This window comes from Eriocheir sinensis, chromosome 1 (genome assembly GCF_024679095.1).
Source record: "Eriocheir sinensis breed Jianghai 21 chromosome 1, ASM2467909v1, whole genome shotgun sequence".
NCBI classification, from domain to species: Eukaryota; Metazoa; Arthropoda; class Malacostraca; order Decapoda; family Varunidae; genus Eriocheir; species Eriocheir sinensis.
The window spans coordinates 15,701,728-15,722,854 of NC_066509.1; the positions used below are offsets into that span (position 1 = coordinate 15,701,728).

The following is a 21,127-nucleotide window of genomic DNA, read 5'->3' on the forward strand; positions in this document are numbered from 1 at the left end:
TTGTAGAATGCCCCTCGAGGAACCCATACTAGTGATAAGATAGAAGATCAGAAGTGGATAGATTCTTATGAATTTTCTGGTTAAGGATTGATTCAAAAGCTTTAGAAAGACAGGAAAGTAAAGCTACAGGACTGTAAATTGAGGGATTAGAATGGTCATCTTTCTTAGGCACAGGCTGTATGTAGGCATACTTCCAGCAGGAAGGAAAGGTAGATGTTGAAAGGCATAGATGAAAGAGTTTGACCAGGCAGGGTGTCAGCAAGAAAGCACAGTTTTCAAGGACAATAGGAGGCACTCCATCAGGCCCATAAGCCTTCTGAGGATTGAGGCCAGAAGGGCATAGAAAACATGTATTATTATTACAAAAGAATAATCCTTAGATGGTTTGGGTAGGGATGTGAGAAATGAAATATGGTGATGCTACTTCTGTAAAATGATTGAGCATGTTCATTTGAATACATCTCGGAACATTTTTAAGGGCATATTATTAACCCGGTACCAGGGACGGGCCAAATTTTTGTCATGATATAACCCCCAAAAATAGATGAAGCATAAACTGATCACAAATGTGTTGATATTTATTATGAAATGGTTTGCATGAGTGATGATTTTTTCTCATGAATTTGCTTAGAGGGGCCTTTAAGAAACATGATCCCCGCAGCTACTGGGTTAAATAATCTTCATGTGTCTGCTTAACCCGCGCAATGCAGGCGCTGTGTCGGCAGATTTTTAATTTTTTTTCTTGGCTAAATCATTTCAAAATAATGGAAAACAATGGGGAACGATAGAAAAAGTGCTTTTGGGAGTCTAGAAATGGTTTAAAATCACCTATTATAATCTGATGGCTGGAGTGACGAGCGCCACTTCCTTTGTTTTTGTTCCATGCGGTCTGCCTTGGATGTTTTTGCTTGACCTTTTTTTCACATAATTCATGTTGTGGAATCTCAAATAATACTTTTTCTTATACTTCCATCACCATTTATATGAATAATAACAATGAAAATAAGTGCAAAATTAAATTAAAATTATTGCGAGCTGCTTCTCCTTCACTCACACTTCCTCCCCTCTTTCTTTTCCCTCCTTTTCCTTTCTTCATGCCTCTCCCCAAACGCTGAGGAAGTGCGAGAGGACTGTGAGTAGTCTCCGTAGAGGTAGAGGACCGTAGGGATGCACTACGGTGGTATGATGGTGGTGGTGAGCAAGCGTGGGTGATGGGAGGGAGTGCGTGAGGCAACAACAAAGGTTCACACTCTTCCTCTGCTCTCTCCAAATCTTGCCCCACATTCAACAACCTCTTCCTCACAGAAAGGAGTGTTCCTAACTATCCTGATGAAGATTAGCCTGCTTGTCTTCCCCAAAAGACAGTCTACGTCATTGAGGCGTAGCAGCGGTGTTATGATACACAGCCTTGAAATTCTTGCCTGGGGAAGGATAAACACTTTTTTCCCCACTGCTAGAGGCTGGTGAGGGGTGGACATAGTCCTTATCCACTTCAGTCATCATCAGAGATGTCTGAGAGGAATTCATCATCCTCATATGCCCACAGAAACTTGTAAATAGCCTTCTGACTAAGACCACGGTGTGACTTCATGCCCAGGCAAATGATGGGTAGGAAATGACGCGACTCGGCACGAGTGAGTCTGACTCACTCACTCACTGAGTCAGCCACTTGAGCACTTGACAAGGAAGGCGTGCTCTAAGTATGGCGTGCTTTTCATATAAATACAATCATAATTTTCCGAATTATGAATTTTCTTTTTCGGAAATGTATATATATACGGCGGTAGCACTGTCCGTGTGTAAACTTCAGACTGTATATATGCAGCGGTGGCAGCGGACGGGTTAATATTTTATTGAAAAAATTAAAATGTATATACTGTTTTATTTAGTCATCCTAAGTATGTCAATGCCATGAGTGTTTGCATCAAACATGAGCTGGATCAGTTGTATCATTGCTTTATTTGTCAAAACCTCAAGGCATTTGCTAAAGCATATTAGACAGTTCAATAAAATTTTAGTATACATTTCTTGCCAAATAAAAAAGATACAGTGTACACGGATATAATTAGATGTCTACTACTACACTTACCAATGCTTGACAAGCTTGAAGAAGGTGCCAAGGGAAATAATATGAAATAGGATACATTAAATAACCAGGGCCCACAATAACCTAAGGCCTCATGTGAAATACGCATAAAAATGGTTTGGGAAACAGTGATTTCTGTATTGGCATTTTGATGACACATTTTTTAAAAGTAATCTTTTCAGTCCAGGACCCTCCTAGGCCCACCTTTGCCCCTTTTCATTAAGCCACTTATCTGCCCATATATAAATCCATCTCTTAACTGCATGCTGCCGCATTACTGATTCCTGGTGTATCATCAATGATACACTGAGTGCACACTTTATGTGCAAGCCAATGCTAATGATACCTCCTGTTTTGACAATCTAATACAGTGATTGGCAATGAACCTTATTCCATATCAGTTTATTTGATCACCAATAAAGGATTCTATTGGTTTGGCACTAGCACCAGGGGTACTTTGCTGATTGGAACTACGAGACACAAACTCGCAGAAGTTAGCATTTGGGAAAGGGACAAAAAACAGTCTTCCAGGTATCCTGTATCCTCCGTATTATTGGACCAGCCAATTTTCAGATATTATTTCAGAAACTGCTGCACCTTGTTGTAAAGCAGCCACAGGGGTCCAGGACTCAAAACAGCTCAGAGTATGTGAAGTCAATGGATTAGACCCTCAAAATTATACATGGGACCCCTAAATTTCAGCCTGGAATCCCATGCAAAGTTCCCAGAGGTGTTTAGGACCCCCATGGAAAAAATCCTAGTCTATATTTTTATCTAGGCAAAAAGGCACTTGCTTACAGAGGTGCCTTTTTCCATGGAAAGTTTCCTGCTAACTGATTGGTTGAATATATGATGTCAGTATGTCATATTATTTGAAATAATTGCCAAGTATTGTGAACCATCACTTATCTACTAACTCAAGTCTATTCCATCTTCATAAAAGATTACGAAGTACTGCGCTGGTAAGTGGTAAGTCTCGATTTGTTGACAGTCCCCCAAGTGAGCAACACAAGCATGTGTTCTGATGCATGATTCTTTGTGTGTATTTTTTAACATGACTCATTATATTCATTAGTTTCAGAATTAGAGATGGGGAAAAATAATATATAGTTCTATTAGATGTATTGTGATTACAGAATGGGTTTATTAACCCGGTAGCAGTGATGGGCCAAATTTGTGGCTTCACCGTGTAGCAGCGACGGGCCAAATTTGTGCCATGATATAAACCCCCCAAAATAGATGATACATAATCTGATCACAAATGCTTGGGTATATATTATGAAATGGTTTGTGTGAGGGGTGATTTTTCTCGCTTGGGGGGACCATTAAGAAACATGATCCCCGCTGCTACCAGGTTAAATAGCCTACAGTTAAGAGGCATACACTCATGCTCTCATCTGAGTCATTTGACCAGATTCTGGAAAAAAAACATGTTTGTTATTAGTGGAACTTGTCTCAATATATGTAAAAATACATATGAAGTAGTGTGAATCCAAAAACATGCTTGTGCTGCTCACTTGGGTGACTGTCAACAAATCGAGACTTACTGCTTACCAGCACATTACTTCATAATCTCTTTACTAGTTATCATTTTTAATTGGCATAACATATATTGAATGGAGAGTTTTCAGTTAATAGATAAGTGTTGGTTCACATTACCAGGTAAATATTTCAAATAAAATTATGTATTCAGACATTGTATATTCAACCAATCAGCTAGCAGGAAACTTTCCATAGATAAGGGGCGCCTGTGCATTGAGTGCATTTTCTCCTCGATAAAAACATAAACTATAGTAGATGCCCTGATAAATACTAACAGAGTTTAGTTTGATGAAGAAGCATTTCTGCACAATTCACATTATACATAAGAACAACAATAATTATGACAGCTGAAACAAGATGGGCATGTTCCACACCTGGAGGGGCTGGCATGAGAAAGATGTGTACATGCAGAATGTATTTAAGATTGAATGGGAGATACTAGACTTAGAACAGTGCAGACATCTTGGATGAGTAAGATATGAAGGATGAAAACTACAGTGCAGGCAGACGAAATGAGTTATTTGAGGAGTGCATGTGGTGTGAGTAGAATGGATGGAATGAGTAATGAAAGTGTGTATGAGTGTTTTGGAATGTGTCACGTGGGTGAAGGGAAGTGTGGAGTGGTGGAAGAAGTGAAGCGACAGACTTTAAAGTGGTTTGGCCACACGGAGCAAATGGAGGAAAGCAAGATGACCAGGAGGGTGCATGTGAGTGAGATAGAGTTAGGGAATGTTAGAGGACGACCTACAGTGAAAGGGAGAGATAGGGTGCAGGAGTATGTCAGGGAGAGGGGTGAAAGATCCTTGAGAAACTTTGAGCAGGCAAGGAGGGAGTGTCTGGATAGAGAGAGATGGAAACTCTTCTGCCGGGACCATCCCCTGGTGGGAGCTCCTACGAGCAGGTGGGGAAAAAAAAAAAAAAAAAAAAAAAAAAAAAAAAACAGTAGCAGACAACAAGGAAAACCACTGTATGTAAGATATGCTGTTGAGCTTGATGAATAGAGGGATGTTATAACACAAGAGTGAAATAACAATAAAATGAAAATATACATTCTTGAAGTATGTGAAGTTAATAAAAACATAATAGTTTTAAAATGAAATCAAAATCAAAACAAAACTGAGCCAGAAGTAATTTGGATAAGACAAAACATGTGATTACTCTAAATCAGCAGAAGATAACAAATTTGATTACCTTAGTAAGGGAGGAGTGGGATTATTCACGAGTTTAATAAGCTAGCAAACATCTCAGGTTGTGAGGTGCACCTTGTAACAATGCTTTCACATAAAAAATAGTCCTTTGATTACAAAATACCTACCTATGTACAAACATAAATAACAAGAAACAAAATAAAAACAATAAAATCTTGCTCTTTGTACTATACACACTGCACAGCTCATGACTGCTACATATGTTTCCAGATTGAAATGAAAATGTCTTTTAACAAAAGTGAATTGACTGGTGGGGATTAAAGCTCAGCCTTTTGCCTAATTCACAACAAGTAAAAACATAGTAATACATTAAATGTATCAATATCAAGAATTATATTTCACAAACAACAGTATCTGTATCTAAAAAGAAATAAAACAACGGTTAACCACTTGACGAAGGAAAAGAGTAATGGTATTTCATTACAGTAAAATAATTTTTGACATGGCAGTCATTGTGTGAGGTTAAGTTTGAATGAGCAGTATCTAGTGTTTATAGTCTTGCAGCTAACAAAGGCTACACTGGACTAAGAAACTAAGTTATTGAATCCATTAATAACACTTCGTTATAAGAGAATATTCCATCTCAGATCATACACAAGCAAGAATAATTCTATCTATCTAGGGATTAAACTATGTTATTTTGTAATTTTCTTTAAAATGTATCAGCCTTTCATACATATTTAGCCTCTGTACTTGTCTTGCCACTCACTCTTATCTTTTCAAGCCAAAGAGGAACATCATTTATCATCTTCAGTTCAGCAAGTTCCCTATACAGGTGGAAGACTGAAGGAGCATTTATCTCAGCATCTACGTGAGACCATCGGAAGGAGGGCAGACCTGAGTCCTGGAAGAAAAGTCTTAGGTTACAAGTATGTGCATTTTCTTGCATGTAAAGTTATTGTAGTTTGTATTTATACATGCATAGTTGTGTAGGAAGGCTAGAATGAAATGTAGATTATGCTTGCACAAAGCTACTACTGTAAGTACCTGCTAAGACCAATGGGGATGGGGAGAGATGAATCCTGAAAAAGTTTTTGGTGTTTACATCTGCCAATTTTTGTATGTGTTATTAATTAGTCCTAATGCCATCCTGCTCCCCCCCAGATGGGCAGTACTGCCCACTTTGGGAACCACTGGTCTAGTTTGCTATCTAGATGTAACTTCTTTCTAGGCCTTCTTTTGTCTGCTGCTGGTGCCACCATGTGAGGTTAAAGGTTGTGGGGTTACTCATGATGCTTTCTCTTATAGCCAGAGGCAAACTAGCCACACATTTGCTCCAATGAACCAACCTTCCTTCTCCCATCAGATATCAAGTGTATTGCAAGCAATTCAAACTGAAGCATTTTGGAGGAGATGCTCAGTCAGGCTTTATAATACTGTATGTACACTTATGGTAAAGCCTTAACAGCTTCACAGTATTTAACTCTTAGACTACGGGTGTTGTTATATAAATCAGCAGCAGCCTTGGTCATGGTTACAGGTGTATTTTTATAACACAAACCATTTCCTGCTGGAATGTACCAGTGAATGTAGCAAATATGGGGCATTAGTGCTTCTGTTATTCTTAGCATAAATTTCAGCAGCTGGTAACCTCCTCCTATCAGTCAGCTGTCGAGATGTACAAAAAGTTATGTGAAGTCATTAAGTCTATGAAAAAAAAAAAAAAAAAAAAAAAAAAAAAAAAATTAAAATCTTTTTATAATGGACTAATTGGGGGGGGAACTTAGTCTGTTAATGCCAAAAGTCCATTATAAGTGGTGGAAATTAAAAAAATATGTATAATAATACCGATGAACATAATAAACGTACGTACTGTCATACCTCGGTTTATGAGTGCCTTACTTTACAAGCTTTGATTAATGAGCAAAAGAAAATCACTAAAAATGCCTTGGTTTACAAGTAATGACTTGGTGTACGAGCATCCTATTTGTAAGGGTCGAAGATGTGAACGTGGGTTCCCGTTGTTCACCGCAAGACGAGAGCGCTCAGAGCGGAAAACAATGGGAATAGGGTCTCAAGCTGGTATCATACTCGGCCTTTTTTCCTCCAACTGCATTGGTGGTAGGAGAAACCAGCAACTGCAACTTTAAGCCGTCATCTGGTGATCAAGAATTACCCTAGCGCAAGCAAAATTTACCCGAATCTTGCGAAATTTTTGCTTTTCTTATTCTGGCATGTCAATGTCAGATGATCAAGAACTCCCCACAATTCTTGGCAAGAATTTGGGGTATGGTGCGAGCCGCAGCAGGGCTGGCGACACAGGTAAACACATTGCGCCGCATCTCCTTAGGCCTATGGCGATGACCATTTCCAGAGCTTCCTATGGGTAACCCTGCCAGGTGGGGGTGGATATAGAGTTCACGAAGTTACTGTTGTGTTAATGCTGCACCATGGACCATTTGAAAACATTATTGTAGGATAAGTAAGAACTTTCCAGTATGAAAACATCATTGTCATCATTATAAACAAGAAAGTGAAACGATCCCATTGGTCAATATATTGGAGAGAAAAAGGATGTTTTAAGAAATTCCGTCGCATGCAGTGACGCTAAGTAGCTAGGAAAATGTTCCTAATTATCTGTAGATCTCGTAATTGTGACTAAATCAATGCATGTTGTCCATGATGAGTGACAAAATGAGAAATTGTGTTGGTTCATCTAGTCAAATGGACAAGAAAGAGCGCTCTGGTGGATCACAGGAGGGAGGTGAAAAAGTCTCAAGAAAGGGGGTCATTCTTGGTTGCTAGATATCGCCAGATGATGCGCATCACACACGACCAAGGTCGATTGCCCATATCCACAATGTTAGGCCCCAGTCACACTGACTTTACGACCTAATGATGACTACCCACTACCTGCAGGTCGCGGGATGTCGCACATGGTTGTCTCTGTCTCTGTCCGCCGCATGACTGAAAAGGTTGGCTGGAGGTTTTAGGTGCTGCACCAAAACCTCCAGCCGACCACTCAGGTCTCTGTTGGTCGTAAAAAAGTTGCCGTCCAGTGACCGAATGGACTGCGTCTGGATGGCAAGTGGACTGCCACCAGTGGTCGACGCATGACCATTAACTGGTGAACAGTGACCAGATGGCGAGTGGGTGACGTAGGTGCTTATTTAGGTGTGTTTTGACTTACGTCGAAAATCGGGTTACGCCATGTTGTTAAGAACGGAACTCCGTCGTAAATCGAGGACCTCCTGTATATGTCATGGAGCTGCCTTGTACAGGCCTACTGGCCTCTTGCAGACTCCTACATTCTAATGTTCTTATTACTACTTTCAATTTTACTAGTGACAAGAATTTGTGAGTGTTTATTACAATAGAATTTCACTTAATCAAGTGAATCAGACACCATAGAAATACAGTCATCCCCGGAAAATATGCATTTGGGGAAGTCACCTCTGACACGTCATATAAAACATGTTTTTTCGTTCCCAAAAGTAGCCCAATTATAAGTAGCCCAATCTGGCAACACTGCAGTGTGAATTTTTTTTTTAGGATAATGTTGCTATGAGAAAATCTGACCAATAGCAGTCGTCCCTGAGTGAGCTGCTGGCCAATAGGAAAGCATGCCATTGCCCGCCTCCCTCCTCTCTCCCTTCCCCTCCTCTCTGCCTCCCTCCTCCCTCTGCCTTCCTCCCTCCTCTCCCTTCCCCTCCTCTGCCTCCCTCCTCCTCTCTGCCTTCCTATTTAAAACTGGGGCCACGATAAGCGGGGGTCACAATTAGTTGAGGTGAGACTGACTGTATTACCAGTGTGTGTATGAATGAATATGAAGAAAAGCACATACTTTGATTTAACTCCAGGATGTCTCGTGGATCATCTATAAATAAAAGCAAAAAATCAGGAGAGGCTACTCTTTAGCCCACTACCATTGCTTGAGGCACAAAAACTGTCCCTCTACCAAGTTTGTACCCCATATTTGGTGGTGTTAGGTGTACCTATTGCAAGATGGGTGGTGACATTGATTTGGCAAAAAAGTCTACGGGGATTACATTGAGTTTCGCCACCCCGTCAAAAAATTTGGAGCGCTATTCTCACCCAAAAATGTCCTAAGTAGGACCTTTCATACATACTAAACATGTTTTCTCAACCTTCCCAATACATTAAGCTCAGAACCCCCCACCCCACCCCACCCCTGCACTGGTGATAAGTTTTGTTATAAAGCCTCCAGCACTTATGCGGGTTAATATCTGCACATTTTGTAGTGAACAGACTTTTTTGCTAAAATCTCATGGAAAATAAATAAATAAATAAATAAATAGTTGATGAGATCTAACACTTGCTGAGACAAAAGATCTATCTATCTATCTATATCTCTGATGCCTTGCCCCCTCATGGGAACTTCCCTCCAGGGGGTGGCTACAGCAAAAGTGTCTCCATCTCTCCCTGTTCTGTCCCTCCCTCTCAGCACACTCAATCCTGCTACTTCCAACTCTCTCACTCCAATAATCGCTCACCCTATTGATCCACTTCACAAGTGGTCTTCCCCTGACACCCCCTCCCTCATACACTCTCTACACAAATTCATTCTCCCTCATTCTCATCACATGTCCAAACCACCTCAATGCACCCTGCTTTATCCACTCCACACTTCACTCCTTTCGCTGTTACACCCATACCAAACCGCTCATACACGGTTTCATTACTTTCTCCATCCCATCCTCACACACCACATGCACCTCTTATATAACTCATTTCCACTGCACGTATTCTCGATTGCCGTGCTGCATTCCATGTCCATGTCTTTGATGCATGTGACAGAGTTAGCAGGGTAATATTAATCCTTATTCCCTCTTTACCTCCATGTTCACACTTCCTCTCATAACTCTCTCCAATGCACCCACCACCTGTCTGCCCTTCACTGCTCTTTCCCTCACATCACCTTCCATACTGCCATGCTTACATAAAACTGTCCCTAAATATTTAAATTCTGTCACCTCCTCCATTCTCTCCTCCCCAAACCTTATCCTACACTTCGTTGTACCCTCTGCTCTAACTCTGTATGGCAAGCAAAATCAATGACCTGTTCTCTTGCCCTATAACCTTACTCTTTCCAGCATTCACTCTCAGCTTTCTCCTCTTACACACCCTTTCAAACTCATCCACTATCCTCTGCAGCGTCCCCTCATTCTCTGCCAACTCTGTATTATCTGCAAACAGGCCCGCAGCCAGTGACTCCTTCGTACCTCTCACTTTCAGCCTTGGGCCTAACTCCCCCACTCTGGCTTTCATTTCTCTCATACAGCCATCCATGTACACATTAAAAAGCCATGGTGACATCACACACCCCTGTCTCACACCCACACCAGCACCAAAACTCACTCAACTCACCCTTCACACGTACAGAGGCACTTGCATCCTTATAGAAGGATTGGATTCCCTCCAGCAAGCGCCCTCCCACACCATATATCCTTAGAACATCCCACAACCCCTTCCTGTCAACCCTGTCATATGCCTTCTCCAGGTCCATGAATGCAGCAAACAGCTTCCTATCCTTCTCTATGAATTTTTCAACTAATATTTTGAGAGCAAATGTTTGGTCTACACAACCCCTCCCTTTCCTAAAACCCCTTGTTCATCACCTACACTTTTCTCAATTATTTTCTTCATCCTCTCATTTATAACCCTTCCAAAAGATCAATGGAACAAACCCCAAACTAAGCTAATTTTCCAATACAACGGAAACCACATCAAGAAGTGTGTCTGCCAATAAACATGGCTGTAGTGGAGTGAGCAATATAAGAATAATACAGTTGTGGATATGAATAAGGTTCAGGTCCCTGTGTTCTGTGAGGGAGGCTGGTTGGAGGTAGAATTCATACACAGATGCTCAACATGTTCATCCTCCATCATAACTGTCAGGTGACTGACTTAAGAGACGGGGTTGACAGTTGATGCCTTGGCTTACAATCTGACTTACTTTGGGAAGAAGGTTGGGGTTATAAGTGTATCCCACTAGTTCAGGAATGTCCAGATATGGGGGTATCACAGCTTACAAGTTAAAATGACAACAGAGAGGTACCCAGAGATGGATAAAGAATAGCATGCTGCATTGTTGACCCTAAAGGTGTATGATGAGGATGACAAGGAGACATGAAATGTTCATGTGATTTGTGGTGCATTGGAACCCACCTTATCCATAGGCACATTGTGTACAGAGAGGGCCACTTGTCGCATGCAGGGGATGGTCTCACTGCAGCTGCCAAATGTCTGGAATGCTTTACTTTCTGCTGCTGCTGCTGCATCCTCAGCCAAGTTCCGGCTGACTGACATGCCACAGTGATGCACTTGATCCACCAAGCTGGCCAGGTACTCTTCATGCTGCACACAAAAATGAAAATGGTAAAGTTATAGGCATACACTAAAGCTGTGCATGGCCTCAGTGCTCATCCCTATCAAACTAGCCCTTGAGCCAGTGGTGGGAAATAACCCATTACCCCATGACACAGCCAGAGTGACATCCAGGTTACCATGGATAGCTTCCCCAAGTTTCCCCAGGTACCCATTTAATGACCGGCCTGAAAGAGAGGATGAACAGCAGGGTACACTGATACCAACCGGCTGGGCTGTCCAAGCCCATGGATTCGTAGCTAGGCATGCTAATCACTTCACTACAGAGGCATTTAGAAGGATGATGATTAGTGATCAGTGTTTTGTTTGCTTTTGTCTCCATACTCTTGTGAATTTTGAGTTGTGAATTCGTGAATGTGCTCTTTGCCAATTTATATGTACATTCTAAATTACCGTATTTCCCACCATATAAAATGCACTTTTTTTCAAAACAGAAGATTCGAAAATTCACCCTGCGTCTTATACGATGGTTAGGTTTTGGTAGGCCTAGGGGTTGGTTATTGTTACTGGTACGAAACCAACACTCAAAAGACCTTCGTTTGACACAATACCGTAGTTCCCAGATGTCCCCAGAATGAAATATAACGCATTTTGCTGCATATAATGCGCACTTCTTTTCACTCAGAAAATACCAAAAAGTTACCCCTGTATGGTATATGCCAAAGGTACAAATATTGATTGATTTATATAATTAATAGTGATGCAATGAAAAAAGGGAAGTGTGAATAAGCTGAAGAGGAGAAGGACAAGAGAAGCGATAAAACCATACAGGTCACAAGAAGAAGAAGATGCACCACACGTGAGAGCTGAGGCGCGGTGTGAAACTGAAACACAAACCACAACACCGCCACGGCGCGCCAGTCACCAGTGTGTCGGGTTCCTTGGTGATAATGGTTAAAGTGGCTATTACTTGGGAACAATTTGGCAGAGTAGGGGGCTGTCTGATGTGGCTGGCTCTGTTCGGTGCCCGTGGGGCAGACTTGGGCGGATTAGCCTGGAGCTGCTTTGCAGCGGCCTGGTCAGCTGATGTTTTATGTGATACACGTTTGAAAGAACAGATATCTGTGGATGACTAAAGTGTTTAATGTAAAGGCCTATTTGTTTCTCATTGTAAAAATAACTAAATTAAATCATAATATGATTGACAAAAATTAATCAACATCTATTTCTACTTGAAAGTAGGTATATGGTCCCTGACAGTCAAGATCAGACCAAGATTGCCCATCAAACGAAGCATCCCCATGTAATTAGTTCCCCCAGTAGCTTGGTGAAAGTTGCACAGTGAGTGAATCAACCAACCAACCCTTTTGTTTGCCATTTTAAATTCACAGCTGCTCGGGGTAAGAGCACTGTAATTCTTCAACCAACAGTGGAACACTTTGAACACAGAGAAGGGCACAAAGCAACATACAGTATCATAGTTATAATTGTAAGTAAAGTGGCCAAATGTAATACTGCATATACATTAAGTTCAGGGAAAATGTGGAGCTTTTAATTTTTTTCTAAATATGTCTTACCAAATTATGGGTGTGTCTTACACTCCAGTGCATCTTGTATGGCGGGAAATATGGTGTATCTCATAAAAAAAAATGAGCTGAGGCATAAACAAAATTGATTGGAGGTATAGAAAAATGAACTGAGGTGTAAATAATAAAACTTGAAGAAGAGAGTATGGTATCCAGGCTTGTGCTGAGAGGGGGCTTGGAGCCGATAAGTATAATAACTACTCCTTTAGCCTCTGATGTCGACTAGCGGCTGACTCTAGAATATACTGTCTGGGTGGATATTTTCTAGTGCTACCACTTCTTACTGGTTTTGTGTGTGCCACCCCTCACTGAGAGAAGGAAATAATAAAATATAAATGAAGGAGCCATTTTGAACATCCCCAAAAAGAAATCAAGAGATAATTGTGATACATATAGGAATTGATACATTTAAATATCCTTGTTAATCAGGAAATATGGGGAAAGGATTCAAAGGAGGGTAGGCATGGCTCAAGACGGTTAATGCCCAAAATAAAGATGGCATAATGGTAGAGATGAAAATGAAATGGGAACAGATTCTCCCAATATGCAACCTAACCAAGAAAGAGGGATTACATAAACAATAACTGATGGTAGAAATGTTAAAATTAAAATAGGGAGGTGCATGCTCCTTCTATGCAATGTAATACAATACAATAGGTAGTATAAATGAATGCACTAGCAGAAAAATACATCGTGCTGAGAAAAGTGTGGGAGAATTCTTACAGATAGAGCTAATATATATATATATATATATATATATATATATATATATATATATATATATATATATATATATATATATATATATATATATATATATAAAATTTGTAAGTCTTACCTGTAATTTTAAGAAACCAGGTGACCTGTTATTTGATTGCTGGTACATAATTAAAAGGTTGGCTGGATCACTGCCTTTTAATTTTAAAAGCTTGAAGTTGTCACATGAGAATGATCTTGATAGCTGCTTTACCATCTTCTGGGTGAGCATTCTGTTGCTAAACAATAATCTCTCATCATTGCTGACTGCAAACTGAAAAAATAAAGGTCATTCCACAAATGTCATTCATGCTGGCTGTTATAATCAGTTCACCCAAGTCTGAGCTGTGCATTATCGTGCATGGCAACCTGATGTCACACAGGATGTCTGATTGTGTGGATAATGTATGATAGCCTACGCATGGGATGGGAAACAGTGATCAGTTACAATAAAATGGAGGCAACAATAACAAATACCATCAATTAAATTGATTTTAAGTTAAAAAAATATTAATACTGCTTCAAACAGCTGATAATTTTGTCAGTGGCAGACAGTGCCAAGGCCGTTTAAATTTTAATCAGAAATATTGTAAATTAACAAAACAGCTGTTTGAGACAGTACTAATGATTTTTAACTCAAAATCGACTGTAATTGATGGCATCTGTTATCGTTGCATGTATTATATTGATAATGATGACTTTTTCCTGTGCGTAGGTTATAATATATTATCCAAGAAATCGGACTCGCCATGTGACAGCAAGTTGCCAGCACACGGTAATGCACACCTCAGACTTGGGTGAACTGACAATTGTCATTCAACATTCACTAGTGATAATCCTTTCCATTACCTAAGTAAAACAGATTAGTACTATATATAAATTATTTAGTCAACAGTTGTCTATTTACATCTTTGATGCGCTGCTCCCTCACAGGAACTTTCCTCCAGAGGGTAGCTGTGGCAGAAGTGTCTCCATCTCTCCCTGTTCTGTCCCTCCATCTCAGCACACTCAATCCTGCTACTTCCAACTCTCTCGCTCCAATAGTTTCTCACCCTATTGATCCACTTCACAGGTGGTCTTCCCCTGTCACTTCACTCCTTTCGCTGTTGCACCCATACCAAACCACTCATACACGGTTTCATTACTTTCTCCATCCCATCCTGACACACCACATGCACCTCTTATATAACTAATTTCCATTGCACGTATTCTTGATTGCTCTACTGCAGTCCATGTCCACATTTCTGATGCATATGGTATAGTTGGCAGGATAATACTATTCTTTATTCCCCTCTTCACCTCCATGCTCATATTTCTTCCTCTTATAACTCTCTCAAATGCACCCACCACCTGTCTGACCTTCATTGCTCTTTCCCTCACCTCACCTTCCACACTTCTGTGCTTACATAAAACTGTCCCTTAATATTTAAACTCAGTCACCTCCTCCATTCTCTCTTCCCCCAGCCTTATCATAAATTTTGTTGTGCTCTCTGCTCTAACTTTGTATGGCTTTGCAAAATCAATGACCTGCTCTCTTGCCTTTGCTGTTTACCTACGTGTGTTTTGTTACGGGTTGTAACTACAGTTCAATTGTCTGAGCTAAAACCTCAGTCCTGGTATTTGCTTGTTTTACTTCATACCATAACCTTACCCTTTCCAGCATTCACTTTCAGCCTTCTCTTACACATCCTGTCAAACTCATCCACTATCTTCTGCAGCATCCCCTCATTCTCTGCCAACAATTGTGTATCATTTCCAAACAGGCCTGCCACCAGTGACTCCTATATACCTCTCACTTACAGCCTTGGACCTAGCTCCCCAACTCTGGCTTTCACTTCTCTTATACAACCATCTGTGTACACATTAAAAAGCCATGGTGACATCACACACCCATGTCTCACACCCACACCAAAACTCTCACTCAACTCACCACTCACACGTACAGAGGCACTCGCATCCTTAAAGAAGGATCCAATTTCCATGAGCAAATGCCCTACCATACCATATATCCTTAGAACACCCCCCAAACCCTTCCTGCCAACCCTGTCATATGCCTTCTCTAGGTTCATGAACACAACAAAATCTCCTCTCCTTCTCTTGGTAATTTTCAACTAGCAATTCAGTGCAAATATTTTATCTACACAACCTCTCCCTTTCCTAAAACCCCCTTGTTCATTGCCTACACTTTTCTCAGTTATTTTCTTCCTCTCATTTAAAACTTTTCCTGCCACAATGAGTAGGCTTATTCCCCTGTAACTATTACAATTACATCTGCTTCCTTTCCCTTTGTACAGTGGCACAGTAACCCTTCTCGAGTCCTCTAACACATCACCCTGTTCTCATACTAGGTTACATATTCATACCATCCATTCTACAACTACACCTCCTCCATACTTCAGCATTTTTGCTTTTATGCCATCAGCACAAGGGGTCAATAGCTCCTGGTATTTTTTTTCTTAATATCCTAAATCATATCAATACTTACTTTATAAACATGTGTTATGGGCTTTATGGGTTGTTTCTGTTTAGAGGCTGAGCGCGTGACAGGGGGCTCTTGCAGGTTCTTAAGGGTGAGGGTCCAGAAAAGCAGTTGTGGCCCCGGCGTCATCTCCAGCTCCACTTTGTACTGCTTGTAAAACACCCTCATGGCCCTGCAATACAGCAGGAACACTCAGTAATTCACCCATGGCCTGATCACGAACTGAGCTCGTCATCTCCAGCAAGCACTCTCCTAACCCGAGCAAGTTCATTATAGTCAATCTCTGGGTACTGCCAGGACCTTCACACACCACATACCCCATCCCCCTTGCTCAAGGGGGGACAGGAACTGCTCTTCCGTCAGTGGAAAAATCCCAGGCTAGAGAAGGGCTCGAACCTCCACTTGCCAGACTGTCAGTGCAGAGCTCTACCACTGAGCTACCGGAGCAGTGTGCACCAAATGGTATCTAGAGTATAATTGTCATTGCAGAGAAAATGAATGGTTAAATGGTATGATCATATCAAAAGTATGGAGAGAAAAGACTGTAGCTATTGCAAAAAAAAGTCGTTAAGAATTATGGCATATAAAACTGATAGGGATGAGTTTGAAAATGGCTGAATGTGGGTATGTAGCATTCATAAAATAAGGTTTAAAAATGGCAGATGGTAACAAACTAAGAAAAGGCTGTTTGGAGTGGAAAGTTTGTAAGACAGAATGCATGAATAAGTTACATCTTTTTGAGCTTGAAAGTACTATCTAGGATTCCTCAGTGTCAGTGATATGGTAATAGGCAGTTTCAGATTCTGTGGCAACACTACTTGTATCTTATTTTTACAGCAATGGAGACAGCTCTATGGGAAGACAAAAATACCGAAAAAGCCTGCTATGCATTACTCCTGCAAAGAGGATTAGAAGATAAAACGGAGAGTCAAATTTGAGAAGGGAGGTCTTGATACTACCTTGAAAGCATTCAAGTCATGGGAAGGAAATACAGATGAAGGAATTATATTCTAGAGTTTACCAGAAAAAATGATGAAAGAATTGAGGTATTGGTTAACTCTTTCATTAGGAATGAGCTTGAATAGAAAATCTTGTGTGGCAAGGCTGCAGGAGTGACAGAGGCATGAAGTTAGAAAATTAAGAAGAGCATGGGGAGGTGGTGGCTGAGTAGTCAGCATGTGGGCGTGGTGTTCAAGAAGGCACAAGTTCATGTTCCACCTGACGCGACAAACAAACTGGCAATTTCAGTCATTGCCAAATGGCCTAAGACTACAAACATGCTGTCCTGAAGACCACCTATCAACCTGACTCTAGATTCTCTTGAGAAGAGCATCAAAGATGAGCTCCAGGGGGCAGCATAAGCCAAGCAAGATGGTGCCACTATAAACATTTGCCTGTACCACAACAGGCTGGGGGGAACAAGTGAAAATGGCGCCACTATAAACACTTGCCTGCACCATGACGGGCTGGGGCCGAATACCATCCAGGCCCCTCAAGCAAGCCTGCCGGCACTATAGGTTCAGACGTAAAAAAAAAAATAAAAAAAAAAAAAAAAAAAAACAGACCTCACCAAAACAGCCAACCAGCACCATAAAAAAAGAGAAGATAGAAAAGAAAACCACACCTGGGATATGCCCATTTGTTTCAGGGCATTTTTGAGGCAAATTATGACAAATTGCATTGGGAGGCCTTGATTATTCACAAATTCGCACGAGTCTATGTCCTCAACCCTGTTGAATGTTAGAATATAAACAACTGAATAGGTAGTGTACAAAAATTTTAGGTAATTGTGGAGATTGACTGTGCTCCCAAAATACGATATTACGCCTCCATATTATAGTTAAGGGACGAAATACATGTCCCTCAACCTTAATATGTAGGCACAAGTACTTAAAAGTAAAGAAAAAGCCCTAATCCCTTTCCCCTAACAATCTTGGGGGACCTGGGGGGGGGAGCATATTTAAACTACTCCAACCAAACTTTACATAACCTAGCCTCTACGAGGGGGTTTCACCCCCCTGGACCCCCCAACATGTATGATACGCTGGTAAAACTAGAGAAGTACAACAGTATGTGAAACCTTGGAAAGGTTATTAGCCTATTCTCGTAGGGGCAATATTGGGGGCGCAGAATCTCCATATTTACGTATTTTTAAAGTACTGTTACAAGGAAAAATGAGTAACTACTGTTACAATATACATATTTACATATACGGTACTACAGTAATGAGTGAACAATCCTTTTTGTTCAGCAATAAAAAGAGCAAAATAGAAAACCATGGATTAAGCTTAAGCTGCATCATGGCAGGGGGCAGCAGACCCTAGCCCATCCTGTCCTTACTGTGTGATGATGCCGGCAGTGATGGTGGGCGGGCCGGAGTACTCCTCCAGACCATAGGTGTGCCAGGAGCCTGTAGTGAATGCAGAGTGAAGGTCTCGTCTCATTGTCTTGCTTCTGAAATATACATAATTATCAGTATCACTGCAATTTTTTTTACTTACTTTACTGCTTCACTGAATCTCCATTGCCAGTTATTTGTCTTGGGTTATTACAGCATTTTTTTTGTCATATTATATGATGCTACTCAGCTGGCTTTGCAGAGATTATTTAGGTCAGGCTGGGTAGGAATATCTGGTCAGGTCTGTATAGATGAGTTAAAAAAAAAAGTTTAAAGAAAAGTTATTTCTAAGGCATGGTTATCAAATTAATTTAATGCATCAAATCTAACAGAAAACAAATGGAACCTAACCTAATCAATGTAGGGAAGGGGCTTCACACCCATGCTCCCAACTCTTGGACCTCCACCTCAATGACATAATTTTGTTGTCTACCTCATCCTGCTCCCGAAAGTCTCATCTGGCCCTCCCTTTGAAAAGGTTGTCTGCCCTTGATCTAACCATCTAATGAGGAAGGGTATTCACTCTCTCAACCCCTTAGTTGAGCATTTTGATGAGAAAGGGTTATACAAAAAGATAAATAGTACAAGAGATATACGTATATAAGAAATAATGTCAAACTGGTCAGTGACGGGTACAAAACTAGATTAATACTGCAATTTCTGATGTAAAAGGTTAAGCAAATGAATAGTACAATAAGGTCTGTTTGAAAAAATAGCGTCAAACACCAGAGTGGGACATGTCCTTTGATAGCTACACACTTTTAAATCTAACTGAAAATCAATACAATTTCCCAGTATTAGAACTACTTTTTTTAATGGTCTTCCTCCTACTGTATTTCCCTCAGTTTTGAGTTTCTGTCTGTCGTGTGGAGTGTAGGTATGTGACCTCACTAACTCATTACTTAACTAATGGCGCGGATTTGGCCGAAGTTTATTGTTTATATGTATATATATATATTTTTTTTAGGCACTTAAACCCATCATAGCAACACCAAATTTTGACCTAATTAGCGTATATATTGTCTTAGTGTACTGTAAAGTGCTTATGTACCGGAGTTACAGACTTTATAACCTACAGTATTTGAACTCCGCCCCAAGCCGCTCCTGCCGTCCCTCCACCCTCCTTCAACCACCAGCCTTACGTGTCCTGCCTCCCTCCTGGTGTGCTGCAGTGTTTCCTCCGGCCTCCGCCCTCGAGTCGTCACGCCGCTCTCAGTTTTGGTGAATAAAAAACAATAAAAATACAATAAAACCTTCAAAGCTGGCGCCACACACGCACACACCAACGAGTCAAAACATCCCCGCTGGGGCGGCGCTGCCAGATGTGCGATAAGATACTCAAGACTACGATTTTTTATATATTTTTTATAGCAAAGGAAGCCGTTCAAAGGAAAAAAATGAAGACAAAAAAGCCGATAATCACTACAGAGGAGTACAGAGACGTTGCCAAAAGAGGGATCATGCAATAGCGGGAGGATATATCGATCAGGGTCAATATATTCCCGGCGCCCATGCATATATTTGACAAGGCTGTCGTAGGTGCATTCTGGGTATTTCCAGGAGTTTAATAACCCTGGTGATAGTCTGACCCTTCTTCTGTACCATGAATGTGAAAAAAATCTCATGAAAACCCGATTAATCTCCCTCTCGACCTTTGGAAATAGTTGATGTGGGCAGTGATATATCGATCACATTCAGGAACGTCTACAGTTATGCTTCCCACTGTCAAAAAACACCAGTATTGAATGGTTTTGATAGTAAGTGTGAGTATCGTTTTGTGAATGGGTGTGATAGCTTAGGATCAGAAATCGACAAATAGCTACACCACGACAGCCTGATCGCCATTGTGAACGTAATTTTGCTTCCCAATCGCAAAAAAAAACCCCCCATTAATAATCAAGTTTTAATAAAATCAACTAAATATCAATTTATTGTATGGTTGTGACAGCTTATTTCGGCACATTCAGTGCGATGAATATGACAATTCAATAATTTGAGTACAACAATGTATACTCTCCCTCCCGAGGGCGCCGTTGCCACACCTATTCCTAACTGAACGCTATCATTATATTTTTTTTCAGCCGTGTAATCCTCCTAAAATATAATAGTGAAACCTTTTGAAAACTTTCCCTATAGATGTATGAAAAGGGTGGAAAACACGCAAAGAAAATAATGAGTGGCTAGAGCAGTGCACATGTTCCCAAACTTTTCAAAGCCACGGCCGGACTAGTCGAGCAAGCGAAAAAAATTCTGAGGACCCAAGTAGTGCAGTAATATGGCGGCACTTATTTGCATGTTCCTCCCTTCTCCCTTGTTGTTTACCTGCAACAATAAACTATCAATCAATCATTTGTGGGCTCGCATTTCATGGTAGCTTTGGTAACGGGTGCATAGTGTTGTGCCGCGAACTTGTGCGAAGGGTGAAGAAGCTTGGCCCATATTCTCAAACATTTCGGCTTGCACACCCACACTGGAAAGGCTTTCGTAGGAGAGGTCCAGGGTATAGGTATTTCCACGGGGAGTTTTGTGATTCAGGGAAAAGAGGAGAGTGATGATTGAAAATTTTGTGAACGGTAGAGTGGATGTGTTGGGAGTGAGTGAAACACATTCGAGGAACCGGTGTGAATGATAGCAAAGAGGGTACGTGGGAGGGTGTGCCTGGGGGGGGGGGTAGTATGGACGGGGATGGATGAGAAGTATAGAGGCAGGAGTAAGGAAGGATGTGCTATTGTGATGTCTGAAAGAGTGTGGAATGGTGTGACTGATTATGGTTGGAAGGGATCA

The 21,127-nt window shown here is 40.9% G+C and overlaps 1 protein-coding gene across 1 annotated transcript; it reads right to left on the reverse strand.

Annotated features, from left to right (window-relative positions):
- Nucleotides 1-1,867: 1,867 nt before the first annotated feature.
- On the reverse strand, nt 1,868-19,657 carry LOC126995571 (uncharacterized). Its single transcript, XM_050855231.1, has 6 exons — nt 19,486-19,657; nt 18,286-18,399; nt 15,952-16,117; nt 13,549-13,740; nt 10,966-11,154; nt 1,868-5,680 (listed from the first exon to the last, which is right to left on the reverse strand). The coding sequence occupies exons 2-6, from the start codon at nt 18,387-18,389 to the stop codon at nt 5,507-5,509; spliced, it is 825 nt and encodes a 274-aa protein (XP_050711188.1). The 5' UTR covers nt 18,390-18,399; nt 19,486-19,657; the 3' UTR covers nt 1,868-5,506.
- Between the last annotated feature and the right edge of the window lie 1,470 nt (nt 19,658-21,127).

Excerpts from the sequence above, each read along its gene's own strand:
- LOC126995571 (XM_050855231.1), bottom strand. The coding sequence starts at position 18,389 with ATGAGACGAGACCTTCACTCTGCATTCACTACAGGCTCCTGGCACACC. Across the intron at positions 13,741-15,951 it reads CCATAACACATGTTTATAAA|TTTGCAGTCAGCAATGATGA; the intron begins GTAAGTATTGAT and ends TTATTTTTTCAG. Across the intron at positions 5,681-10,965 it reads ACAATGTGCCTATGGATAAG|GACTCAGGTCTGCCCTCCTT; the intron begins GTGGGTTCCAAT and ends CTTTTCTTCCAG.